At 49.4% G+C, this 13383-nt stretch overlaps 4 protein-coding genes across 4 annotated transcripts; 2 read left to right on the top strand and 2 right to left on the bottom strand.

Moving 5' to 3' along the window:
- Positions 1–2729: 2729 nt before the first annotated feature.
- On the top strand, positions 2730–3550 carry PV06_11183 (uncharacterized protein). The gene is made up of 2 exons (XM_016412812.1): positions 2730–2747; positions 2846–3550. Exon 2 carries the CDS (start codon positions 2901–2903, stop codon positions 3246–3248), a length of 348 nt encoding a protein of 115 aa, XP_016256812.1. The 5' UTR covers positions 2730–2747; positions 2846–2900; the 3' UTR covers positions 3249–3550.
- A 4153-nt stretch (positions 3551–7703) lies between these two features.
- Positions 7704–8396, bottom strand: PV06_11182 (uncharacterized protein; the record flags this gene model as incomplete). Its single annotated transcript, XM_016412811.1, has 1 exon — positions 7704–8396. The coding sequence occupies one exon, from the start codon at positions 8394–8396 to the stop codon at positions 7704–7706; it is 693 nt and encodes a 230-aa protein (XP_016256811.1).
- A 2273-nt stretch (positions 8397–10669) lies between these two features.
- Positions 10670–12279, top strand: PV06_11181 (uncharacterized protein; the record flags this gene model as incomplete). The annotated part of the gene is made up of 1 exon (XM_016412810.1): positions 10670–12279. One exon carries the CDS (start codon positions 10670–10672, stop codon positions 12221–12223), a length of 1554 nt encoding a protein of 517 aa, XP_016256810.1. The 3' UTR covers positions 12224–12279.
- An 83-nt stretch (positions 12280–12362) lies between these two features.
- PV06_11180 (uncharacterized protein) lies at positions 12363–12953 on the bottom strand (the record flags this gene model as incomplete). The annotated part of the gene is made up of 2 exons (XM_016412809.1): positions 12363–12554; positions 12606–12953. The coding sequence occupies 2 exons, from the start codon at positions 12951–12953 to the stop codon at positions 12363–12365; spliced, it is 540 nt and encodes a 179-aa protein (XP_016256809.1).
- Between the last annotated feature and the right edge of the window lie 430 nt (positions 12954–13383).

Below are 13383 nucleotides of genomic sequence, written 5' to 3'. Positions count from 1 at the left end.
TAGGAAAATAAGAGTACCTGATAGCGTCGGATCTCCCGGAGCGCAACGGTACCTGGCCTATATCGACGGGATCTTTTGACTGCGTGGTTTGTTAACTGAGGTAACCGTGCTGGACATCGACGCTTACCGCCTCCCACTTGAGGAAGTCTCTTTCCTGATATACGCTCAGCCTTCGCATGGAGGACCGTACGAGGTTGCTTGCCAGAAGGTCGTGCAACTGCACGTGGAACCTAAAAATGGATTAGAGAGAATCCAGCAAAAAGGAAGATAAGGAAGATAAATAAGATTGGGGAGTGACCTTTTGCTTGTGGCGTGCCATGTTGCTGTCTTACCGAGGCGACGAACCAAGATAATACGAAGAAAAGAAAGGGTTTCTGGAGCGACCAAGGGAGTGGGTGATTTTATAGGCCTGGTTCTGTAGCATGGATCAACAACGCCCCCAACCTAGGCTGCCGCACCTAGCTGTAGAGCGTTCCGTGGCGGGATAGGATGCTTTCAGGGTCGATCATGGTCCCCAGCCACTTTCATCTCTCTACCTTGTTCAAAAGCCTACGTGATGCTTGCCTTCATACTCACCCTCTCAACTGACCACTATCACACAGGCATGGCAGAGACTCGTCTGGGCTGAGAGAAAATTCCGCTTCTACGAATGACGAGTAAACTATCCGTCTAGACTGCGATTGTTGTGAATCGGGTCTAAGACCGTAACGTCCGCAATACCCTTCACTTCCACAGGACTATCTCAGGTGCTTCATGTCTAGCTGCTGACTTCCGACTGGTGGCATTAAAACAACTGTTCGGAGCACTTTGGTTCAACAGGGTGAACGAAGTTGGAACTGTATATGTCAAAAAGCGCTAAAACGATTGGCGGGAAAGCCTTGCGCCCTTCAATTTCCCCAGCGAATATCATCTAAAAGAATACGATCAGCTCTCCAACCTCCGGTCATTCGGCTACGGCTTCGGAATGCCAAAAAACAAGCACGTCCTTTCCTTATAAGCATCTTCTTCCCAAAATCTCGACTTCAGCCCGGTTGTGAATAGTCGTGACCGGGGACAATCCAGCTCTGTGGCGATGCGTGAATGCCTTCGTCCCCTATTTTCTCAGCCACAGACAGCTTGCATCATATTCTGTGGCGGTGCGACATATACCCATCCTTCCCCTTCCCCCGGAACGGCCATAATTGCTCCATCCAAGCCGTAGAATGTGCACGGTCCATACCCAGTCGCAACTCCGATCGAAGAGACACTGACCCCATTGCACGGACCTTCAGTGTAAGAAGGCAGGAGCAAACATGTAACGTCATTCAAGTCGTGAACCTGTCCATCTGGTTGCAAGAAGAGTCCTAGGAATTGCGTCCCAGCCATGAGTTCAATGTTGGTAGCCCAATCTTCGTTCTCGGTTCCACTCTTTTGTCGATTCCCACGGCAGGCGCAGGAGATTGAGTATGATGTGGCAGGAATCGTTCCGGTAAGTGCCCGGAAGAGGGAGAGGTCCACAGATGGTCACTTCAGGAAAGCAAAAAAATAAGGAGATGATCTGTGGGAGGAAGCTGTAAATAAGCCTCGAACCGGAATACATTTTGAGCTAAAGGGGATTGTAGTATCCATACTGAGATGTCAAGAATGTCGAGGAATAAAACCGAACTCAGAAGATTGCGAGTATATATAGCTATACATCGATTACTTCGATTTAAATCTTTGACGGTAAATGCTGGATACTATGAGACGCTTCTCAAGCTAGGCGGTACACCTAAGCGCCCCGGAGATACGTCCCCGCAAGCGCTATGTTTATCGAACAGTGAAAGGTATAGTGCTTGGCCAGCCAATGAGCGTGTTTCATCATCCGCTCGACCCGGGTAGGGTTCTCAAATCCTCACTCAACGCGTAATTATGGCCACATTATAGAGCAATTCTCGAGTCACAATGTGGCGACTGACGGCCTTACTTATCCGCCTCAATCTTGTCCAAGGAGATCTTGTATACTATTAACCATTTAGTAAGCGATGTTCAGTATTCTGTCGCACCACCGTTTCTAAATCTGTGGGTCTAACTGTTCGGAAATCCAGCTGATGTTGGTCGGCGAACTTGGCCAATTTACCCCTAAAACGGCAACTAGAGTTCCGATTCTGATTAGTTCAGAGTAAATGTAAGAACAGATACGTCACGGCTCCTGCTGGGCCTGTCACACCGGCTGGTCTTCCCGCACGCCCTGTAGATCCAGGGTATCACTCGCCGCCGTGCGCTAGTGCACAATCATAAACTGGGCGTAGATACAAGACCCCTATGCCATAAACGTTGCGGGTATGTTTTCACCAGCAGTCGGCGCTCGCAAGACTCGCAATGCAGGCCGAGGCACAAACCCTAGTGTGGGTCTAACTAAGATCTGCACCTGAATGTAGCTCATGTTTGGTGGAAAGCAATTCGCCCAACATTCTGCAATCCTTTTCCTTCTTTTCTTGACCATTTTGCGGTGTGGTCGCCCCTTTCCGACAGTCCCTAGCTCCGTCTCATATCAAGAGACACGGCACCCGGGCCGAGGGTGCAAGTCACGTGAACCCTCCAACAGCATTATAGAAGCAGGGTAAACCTGCGAAGTCACGTGCCATAGCTCCGCCGGGGTAGTTATGCTCAGAAACTGCTTAATAGTGTAAGCAGTAAGGTTATTGACTACGGAGTACTAACTAACTTTCACAGTCTGGCGTGCGATGGTTAATTCTGCTTTCCTAATTTGGTCAAGCTTTGCGGAAGTAAGGCTCAAGATAAATCGCGTACTAAGAGGAAAGATTCCAGTTGGGCGGAAGGGCAGATACATTTTGACCAAAACTGCTAATCGGGTCTGATTCAGTTCAACATTCAATGTCATACATTTTCCTCGGTTTCACCAGGCATGAACCAAATAAATGCTACGTCAAAATAATGCCATCCATATCGCTAATACTAACGATCTCCTCTTGTCAGGCTGGTTTGCGTCGACAAGCATGAACCTAGGCAATTGTTGTGCCCGATTGCCTTGCATCTGTCTATCACTTCTGGGTGCAGCAGGGATCAACCCACACACAGTTCGGGTTCTTTTTGCACTTGTCTTCCGCTTTGTCACAACGGTCGCCGCCATTGCCAGGTCCAACATCCTTACAATATCCCAGATTCCATTTACATGGGTTCTTCACACAAACACTTTGGTCGGAGCAACTGGAGCAGCTACTATGGTCCGGGCAACTGCTGCATTCGACGACTCCTCGAGCTATTGATGTTAGCTGGTTAGAAATATGCTGAGGTAGTAAACAGACCGCGCAGGTTCCCTGGTTCAGCACGGGGCTGAGGTGATGCAACGGCCAAACCGAGAAGAAGGCCGCCAACAACTCCCAAACTGAGCTTCATGATGTCTGGGGTGGCTTTAGGTTAGGGTGGATAGTCTGTGGACTGAATGTTTTAGCTGGAAGTTGTACGAACTCGCGATGGAGGAGAATACAAGGAACGATGGTGGTGCTAAATGATCACGGTTGTGAAAGGACTGCTCTTATATACACACGAGACACCTCCGGCTCGTCATGGTTTGCTGAGAGGTTGCCATTACTCCGCATCCTTTCCTTAGATATGCGGGTGAAAAGTAACGACGCAGAGGTAGTCGGACACGTCTTTTCCAGCTCCTCGTATTCAGCCGCGTCGCCATCCACCTTGATATGGAGACTTTAGCGAGCCTCTATGCCTTCCAATGGAGGTGAGAATGCAAGGGTTCTACTGGCCGTGTTTCTGCCGTTTTCTCGCCCAAACCTTACATAGAACTGCCCATCAAGCGAAGTCTGGGGTCTGATGAACATGTCCGACCTGGAAACGGTAAAGACCCCTCCTGTCGTACAGCTGCGTGGGACATGCTGGATTTGAAATGAGATGACTTTGTCTGTTTCTGGTTTGCCTAGCCTAGAGACTGTAAACGGCAAGTCTGCATGGAGCAAATTGAGACCCATATTCCAGCAGATGGCTTTTCCGGGAGAAACGAACGCCTTCATGCTCCGATCATACGCACACGCCCAGCAAATTCCAGGATCACCGTCACGCGATTGTCTTAGTTCCAGTTTACTACACTTTGGACCTTTTGATCCTCGCTTATACAACTTCAACTTTTACCGGCTGTAATGTTTAATTCGATTGGACGGATGCAAAGAAGGAGGAATTGTTGATTCCGGAAACGCGACGAACGATCGCCGACCGCATTGCATAGCCGGATTATGATATTGTGTCCTCGTTTCAGGGAATTCTAATCGGGGTGGCTGCCTGAACTTCTAGGTGTTTGTACGTAATTGACGTTGCCATCTCGCAGATCTTGCGACACAGGAGTCAAGTTTACCATCTTGTATCCAACCCGTAAACTAACCTACGATGTTCCGCAAGACCACCTGCGGGGCGTCGCTTACTTTGTCCGGTTAGTTTGAAAATTGTGCGACTAAAGAAACATGACAGGCGGGTTGTACAACATCAGGGCCCTGCTTGATGGTCGTGTCGGTCACGACCCAGCCGCTCCTAAGTGCTTGTTGATTTTGGCCGACTGTGACGGTGCCATATTGCACTGCAAGGTCAATCAACGCCAGCACCTATTATTCTGCCTCTCTTCCGTGAATGCTGAAGAAGCGCTTTCAGCTAGAAACTTAGGCCGCCACTTTATTGGCCTCATATGGATGAGATGACATATTGCATCTTTGCCATGAAGCCTGAGGTGGATTTAATAGGGAGCAAAGTGAATGCGGTGGGTACATCCGTAATGAAGCCAAACCTGGTGAACCCTTTTTACCCGGGTACACTCCTCGCCAATCCAACCGCCGTTTGCTGGACAAATTCCCAATGCCGGCTCCTGGCATGATTTCCATTCCCGGATTATCGAGCCGCGAATGCTGACCACTGTGCTGGCACGCTTCACGGACTATCTGGGCCAGAGATCTGTAGAACGCACATGGACAGACCACGTAGCATGTGCCGCTCTTTGTAAAGCGACTGCTCAGCTGCGCAAAGTCTGCCGAAATGCTCTGCTACGAGTGTGCATTTCATTTCAAGCTCTGCCGCAATGTTGACTTCCTTGGACTTGGAGCCCAGACAGGGCCCGAGGCTGGATTGCAGATGTATGATGGCCATCAATTTCTTGTCTGCAAGTCTGACCAAGGTGGAGAGGATGATGGCCTTCTTCAGCGCCAGGCTAAATCAATCGATAGAGGGACCCTTTTACCCACGAGTCGAGGGCCTTCCCAGGGCTTTTTTGGTCTTAGGCGTAAATGTTTTCGCAACTCGGTTACTCTCTGAGCAACATCCCATACTACGCGCCTTGCCTGCTAACCGCGTATTCCAGCCACGCCACAAGCTTGTATTGTTTGTCAGGTCGGACAAAACCAGGGACAAAATTGTACTCTCCATTTTTAACATTTGTACAAGCCCCAATTCGCGCCAGTCACGCAGAGAATAACTATCTGAATATGTCGGACGACCCATCGTACTTCATTCTCTAACAATGTGATCCTCGCTTGAGTCGACACGTTCTCATACGGCCTGGACCCTTGTTGCTTGAGGACATTGACTTGCTGGCGTAAGTCCAGAGCGCGTCGCAGAAGATCTGCCAACGATACCCGCAGCATGCTCAGTTGCTGTGCGTCGAGATGAAGGCGCGCCGGAAAGAGGAATTGTGCTAGAGACTGCATTTCTGGAGACATCATGACGCTTGCCCAGCTGGAACTTCTCTGGCACTCACAAATCAGTTTGTCGACAGCAAGCCCCAGATTGCGGGAAACTCTGATTAGTATTTGAAGGAGGGGGAAGATTGCTATATAAATGTTTAAATATGAAATAAGGTCAGAAAGGTAATCTATTGTAATGACCAGAAACACCTAAATGACACACACATGGGATGGTACAAGACACCCCATTGGTTTGTGTCTTCCCCCATCTCATGCCTCGCTGGATTGTTCCAGCTTGTCCATGAGTCCGTGTTGCCCGGAGACCTGCAGGCAGCCTTCGAGCCTTCACACAGTTGACAGTGACCCGGTGTGGCTATGCATCGGGCCAGCACGAGATCGGACCTGGACCTGCCAACCAAAACAATTGGTGAGGTTTCGGTGAGAAGTTGATGTTAACAATGGGCGATCTGCATTAGCGCACTCGGCTACAAAGAGAGGAATTAAAAGGACGATAGCTTGGCAGAATTGTGTCACTACACAAACACGATTGGCCGATTGGTTTGAAAGAATTGTGTCGCCACAAAGCCATGATAGGCTAATGATTTATAATGTTAGGGCCCTGCTGAGTTTGACATTGGTTACCGTTCCAGTGGGTCTAAAAGTGCATTTGCTAACTCTAGTTGGTACTATATTGCACTACAAACAAGGTCAGTTCAACGCCGGAACCTATGTCCTACCTCTCTTTCGTGAATATTGAAGAGGCGCCTTTCAGCTGGAGAGTTAGGAAGCCACTTCGTTGACCTTATGCGGATAAGTTGACAGAAACTCCGTCCCGGCTGTGAAACCTAAAGTTGGATCCAGGTTGATGCAGGGGCTTCGTATCCTTTGCTTGTGATTTTTCGCTCCTTTCGTGATATCCGTACATTTAGCCGAGCTTGCGTTGACATTCTCAAGTGTGATAGCTGTTATTAATAGTCGAGCCGAACTGCTCGTGCCCCTTTTCTCCTTCTCGTGGCCCGTTATGCATTTTGTTTCGTCGCGGCATCCTGTTAGCCGGCTCGTCTTATCATGGCTGGTCTGTGATACTTTGGGAGGCTGCAATGAATGGCCACCAGTGAGCCGCGATGCTCATTCCCTTCCCTTCTTCTCTGCCGCGCCTTCGCGCAGTGTCGTATCCTTACTCCATCGAATGGCTTCGCAGGAGCTCCGGTTGAGCTCGATCTGCGCCGTCGCCACTCACGTCCTTTTGAGGAGCGAAACGTAATCATGCTCCGCTTTCTGCACCTAGAACGTGTCCTACGTTGTTGCCAAGTGACTATTGCTTGAGAACACGACGACGATCGTTGATGACGGTCGACACCCATTTGCTGATATGCCGCTAGCGAAATATGGTTGACCTTTCATGGCGGTCGACTTCAATTTTCCAACATCAATGATCAGAAACTCTATAAGGCGAACACCAAGCGCCCTCAACCACGAAACTTAGGAGCTATTATGCACCGTCCCATGTCTAAATATAGCGCTGGGCAAAAAAAGGAGTTGATGACGATTCCCCGTTTTTGGCTCCGTCAACTGTCATGCCTTGAGGGCCCCTGTTTCTAGCCCTCCTAGGTCCCTTCTGCAACCTTTGACCGATACGGCATATGCGATCCCGAAGCCCCGTCAGCATGTATTCCACATCAGGCTCGGTTCTCAAATGACGAATTGGTTCTGATTATTGATTGGCTTGACCGTCATCTGAACCTTTGCTGGGACCTTCAGCATCGAGCCATGCCCTCCTCTGGGACCCCTCCACCTCAATTCCAACGCTGTCTATGCCTCTCTTTTGCCTTTCGCATATCGTATCTTGGCCACAGCGGTCTGGATTGAGGCGCTACCAGATAAAACTGCCGTCAGCACCGCATATGCCATACCGGAACAGACTTGGATCCAACGGGCCATCAATTGACCAAGGCAGGGCAGCGTTATCGAAAATCACAAGTTCTGAAAACGGATCCTGGTGGGAATCGATGTGATAACGGTCAGACTCTTTCACCATGGGCCAGTCTAGTTGAGTATAATGGAACTGTCCCAGAGGTGTGCCGTTGGTGATAAGCTGCTTCCCCCAGCTTGGTGGCCGTTGTACGAGTTTCCGTACGGTATTGGATTTCTTGGTAGGTGCCGCGGTTGCAGAATGAAGTCTTGGTTCATCTTTGGGGTTTGCAACCGGCCTTGTAGAACATCAACAGGCCGGTAGTAAGACACCAAGTGCCAAATTGCGCCAGAGCCGTCATTGCTTTTGACAGTGATGGTTTTCTTGACCAGGCTTTTGGGGTCGAAGTGCGAAGATATCGTCAATGGGCCAGACAGCCGTTGGTGCCCATCTTCCGAGCCATCCTTCACCAGCAGAGGTGCTTTGTCAGTTTCCGTGGTATGTGATTGATTTGGTGAAGCTGATCGCTCTGCATAGATGAGAAATTCACGCAAGACGCGACTGGGGCTCCAGTGCCGTCCATCGGTCCAGCGATGAATGCCGGATGCTTTTTTCTCGTACATGAAGACGTGTCCGCTTTGTGCGACAGAAGGTCGTTCTGAAGAGGTAGGTCGTCTTTTGACCACTTGCAGACTGCCTTGGACGCATGCCTGGATCAGCATCTTGGCATCGTCGTGAGTGTCGACAAACCCGAAGTATGAAGACTGGAGGTCAAGATCAGACGGCATCAGTAGGGCGCAGGAAAATCTCGAGAGTGAGGAAGACATTGACACCTGGAAAATGGGCAGTACTTATGAAGCACATACCTCATCCGAAAAGAACAGGTCAACTTCAATGAATTCAAACCTCCTTGCATAGGTGGCACAGAGCCTCGGGTGGCTGCATAAGTGACACGTCCTTACTGATGTGAGAAACCACATCATTGTCGAAATGGTGATACATTGTGGAACACAAATAGTAGAACATACTTCTTCTTTAACTGGGAGAGGCGATGGAGTCAAATAAAGAAACCAGAGGGTGCTTTCATGCTCGAATGCGAGCATGAGACGTTGTATCAACCATGTTGGTCTAGCTAATAGATCGTGCCAAGCAGGGTCACCATTGTTTGATGATCGGATGGTACCACAGCCAACACAGCTCCTTGCATAGTGGGCAGATCACGAAGTTTGACACCATGTGCATTTGTGACAGATCGCAAAGTTTAAACTTGTGCAGCCGTAACTCCCCAATGGCAACAGCGCGACAACACATTCTTGGACAGGTGCTGAGGTCGGGTCTGGTGTTATAAAGTAAGCTGCCTGAGCGGTAATGGTGCACAAAGCATACTTTATAGGATATAAAAGTGGTTTGCATGCGGACCTTGCGTTTCGGTTTAATTTCTATACGTGATTTAATTTCAAGTGGGCGTCGGAGTTTACGTCACGGTTGAATGGACTTTGTAGTACAAGGAGTGGAAAAGAATCACTATCTCAGCCCTACTACTTACTTAGGAGTTGCGCCAGTCCCCTTGGGATGTTCGATCGAGCACCCCAGGCTTTCCCTGACAGGCTGCCTGACGATCATCGATAGCAACACCTTGGACGCCGCACCTTGCGCAGCATTCACAAGGAGGCGACAGAGCGAGTCCGAGCTCACTAAGGTCTTCCTCTCCTGGTGACATCATTTGGTGCGAAGGAAGGATACTAATGTACGAGCCTTTCATATTGACGCTAGATTCAGCAACGGTGGCACATCGACGCCCGGTTCGGCCAGATGAACAACAAGGACACAGCATCACACTTTTGGAAGCCCGAAGCCAAATAACAGGCTTCTTTAGGATGCTAAATGCCGGGCTTCCAAGGCTGTGCTTCTAGCTTGTAGGTCTGCAGCCTATGTTATAATAAGCTTGAAGGGACATAGTTTTGAATATATGGTTTAGCGCACAGAAACAATCCTGGAGAGTACGATGAGTATAAGGATATCCTCTGGTTCTGGCATTCTTACGGAAATACTTTTCACTGTGAATTTCACAACCAGCTCATTACCTGGAGGCACTTCGGGCAGTTTCAAGATCGGATGGGGAAATTTTACGTCTCGCGAAACAGGATTGAACGAGTACGGAAAAGTCATTTGAGAGAGCCTAGCAGATCTAGGGTGCACATGGGACCTCCGAGTGCTAGAGGACCGACACCAACAGAATCGATTGGAGGACTGGAACGCTGGTCAAGTGTCGATCCAAAGACTTATGATCGCTTACATGACTTCAAAACAGCTAGACATCCAGCAAGCTATGATCGTACGATAAAGGGCAATGGCTCAAAGGGCGCGACGTAGAAGATGGTTTTGTTGTACTGCTGAATGGCAAAGAGTCCATACCGTTTGGTAGATGCTCGGTAGTGAGTGAATGGTACACGGCTCAAAAGTGCAGCTACGATTTTGGGTGATAATTCCCTGCCGGTACATCTTCATCAACAATTTCATGGAAGGCGGCGCAAATGTATCGGCTTGCAGTTCTTTGGACAATTCGCTCAGCGAAAGGCCAAGGTACTCGTAGGTGCCCATGAGGGTTTTCCTACTGTACGGTTGTAGTAAGGCCAACAATCCGAATGTGATGAGATGATCAAATCAGCGGACGATATCTACCCTACTGAAAATGTCTCCTGGAAATTCGTTCGACATGCCGTTCGGCGCACATCTCGTGGTGTTTACGAGAGCGCCAAGGCCATGACCACCAAAATCTTACGGATCCGTCTCGCACCCTTGCCTTCTGGGCGGAATTTTCACCGAGGAAGATGTTCTCCAATTTCTCTTACTTTCGGCCACTTGGGATTCTTCTTAGGCCTGAATTGCGGAGCCTTTCTTCTCAGCTGGGTCAGGGCTAAAATCGACCTTGGCTTCGAATGACCGCTTTCGGTTAGAGTTCAATAACGGAATCCCTACCCCTCCCTTGAAATGCTTGTCATTCGCTTCAACTCACAGAATACGAGGTACCCGCCAGTGTACTTAGCTGACACTCTGCGCTCAAGAGCATGATGTCTCGCACAACTCTAGCGCCAACAACATGCTGGCTTCGATGCAGCTTTCCTTGCTTACTGGCTTCTTGCTACCAACCTGCTTGGTTGGAGCGGTTTCGCAGCAGGATGTGCAGCAAGCTGTCGACAGGCTCGATGATCTCATTCAGTCTGTGCTCAATGACACAGAGGTCCCCAGTATCGCCGCTGCGGTCGTCTACAATGACTCTATCATTTACGCCAACGCCTTCGGAGTGCGGGAAGTGGGAAGTAACGAGTCAGCGACACCAGAGACCGTGTATCAATTGGCATCTCTCTCAAAACCAATCAGCTCGACCATAGTCGCACAGCTTGTTAGCAATGGCTATCTTGACTGGTCGTCTAAAACCAATGAGCTTGACTCGACGATCGAGCTCTCAGACCCCTGGATCACACGGGAGGTCACTATCGAGGACCTCTTTTCTCATCGCAGTGGGTTGTTTGGTGGCGCCGGCGACGATCTAGAATCATTCAACTACAACCGCTCGGAGATTTTGTCAAGGATGAAGTACCTGCAACCGACAGGCTCTTTCAGGATTACATATCAATATAGCAACTACGGCATCACCATGGGCGCTGTTGCAGCCGCTGCCGCTGCAGGGCTTTCTTGGGAGGAAGCTGCATCCCGTTTCTACGAACGTTGCAACATGACATCTACCACCTCAGAAAACGATGAGTTTCGGGGAGAGTCCGACCGTGCATCGCTGCACGTCCGTGCTGGGAATGGAACCAACTTCAGCGCGCCATACATCGTCGCTCCTGAGCGCAATCCCGATCCTCAAGCTCCCGCAGGTGGTGTAGCAGCCAATGTAATCGACCTCGCACAATGGCTGCGGCTTCAACTCGGCAATGGAACGTGGAACGGCGAAGAGATCGTGTCTTCCGAGGCTTTGTTGTACACTCACCAACCACAGATCAACCGCGGTCTCGATCCTGCGTCGAATCGAACAGCATTCTACGGCTTGGGCTGGAATATCGACTATCAACCCTCTGGTCGCGTCTTTATCGGACACGCTGGTGCATTCACGTCTGGCACGCGGTCGTATGTGAGACTGAATATCGCGGATGGTATTGGAATAGTTGTGTTGAGTAATTGCTGGCCGACAGGTACACCAGATGGGATTGCGTATACTTTCATGGACTGGGTATATCAAGGAGACCAGAGCGAGACCACGGACTGGGTATCCTTCTGGGACGATCTCTACGAGCAACTCAATGAGGCATTTGTAACGATGGATCCCGGCTTTGCTGTCACGCCGGTGCATGGTTCTGCGCCATTGAAAGGGTCTGATGTGTACGCTGGGACGTACAGCAACGACTATGTGGGAATTGTACAGGTTAAGGGAACAGACAATCAAAACCTAACCATGGAAATTGGTGGTAGATCGCTGCTGCTGACGCATTGGGACCGAGATGTCTTCATCATGAGACCCGCAGCTGAGCATCCAGAACACCCTACAACCGTCACATTCAGTGTTGGTCCTGGCGGTCAAGCTCAACAAGTGCTTATTGATGTACTTAATGGAGATGGAGGTGGTGTTTTGAGTAGAAAGACAAAGGATTAGTCGTAGTCACACTTTGGTCGGCATCATCACTATTTAAGAAAACTCATTGTACTGCCGATTCATACCTTGCGTCTGAGTCCCTTACCAGTTCTTCCTGCACCAAGACTTTCCCCCTAGGATTAGCGAACGGGGCAGAACTCTACTTAAAAGGATTTATGAGGATGCAGTCTGCTTTCTCACAAAAGAACAGGTTGCCACTCCCGACGACTTTCGGGCTCGCGTCTGACGTGTCAGGTTTATCCGCCAACTTATGGTCTCGAGTAAGAAATAGTTTGGTGTACTTAGTCCGGGGTATAGGATAGTCGGTCTCGACCTGATCGTAGACAGGATACTAAAGATCTCGGCATCAGCATATCTCCGCTACTAAGACCAATATACATACTTTATCTCCATAGCGGTACAGCGAGACGCGCACTTTTGGAGCTGCTTCCCAGCCCTTTTCTTCACCCTTGAGATACCTTACGAAAAAACGGTCCAGATCCTGGACGGAGGAATGATAATAGTCTTCGTACCACCCTTGATGCGGGTGGAGCTGGAGCCATTTCTTGTCTGTATTCGTATCTCGCCACGCTCTTATGGCTCCTACCTTCTCATGAGCCACCTCCTCCACGGGCTTCACGTAGTTAAACGTTACCTCCCAAGCAGTAAAGGTTTTCTGATCATAAATCGAATGCGTCGTTATTTTGAGGTTGTCAACGGAACCGAAAACCTTGGCGAAATAGGCCCCCATGGCAGCTTTGTCGAGGTCGAGTACGCCAACTCCTATCTGGATTCAGTATGCATTACTGTGGTGAAAAATGTGATGGAGCGAAGTCAGAGAAAGAAACATCTTCTGACATGAAAGATATGAGGTCCTCGACGGAGCCTATTTTTCATGCTGGCTCGTATTCTTTTAGGTCTTTATCGATTGGTGCTTGATTTGTATGATGCGACTCCATACTGGCAATGTGATAGGGATGAGCTCTTGAATGTGAGGAGTGATTCCAGAACAGAAGTGAACAAGAAAGCTGTTTTGCTTATATGCTTACGATTTGAAATTAAAAGCTTAGCATGGATGGTATCTACTAGGCATTTCTTCTACCCTGGTCTTGAGAAGTTTAAGTCCACGGTGGAAGGAGGGTTTCCAGGCTCCAATGTCGTAAAACCCCTTCCGGATCCAT

This window comes from Exophiala oligosperma (assembly GCF_000835515.1).
Source record: "Exophiala oligosperma strain CBS 72588 unplaced genomic scaffold supercont1.21, whole genome shotgun sequence".
Lineage (NCBI taxonomy): Eukaryota > Fungi > Ascomycota > Eurotiomycetes > Chaetothyriales > Herpotrichiellaceae > Exophiala > Exophiala oligosperma.
This window is presented reverse-complemented; position numbering and strand designations above follow the sequence as displayed.

Excerpts from the sequence above, each read along its gene's own strand:
- PV06_11183 (XM_016412812.1), top strand. The coding sequence starts at position 2,901 with ATGCTACGTCAAAATAATGCCATCCATATCGCTAATACTAACGATCTC.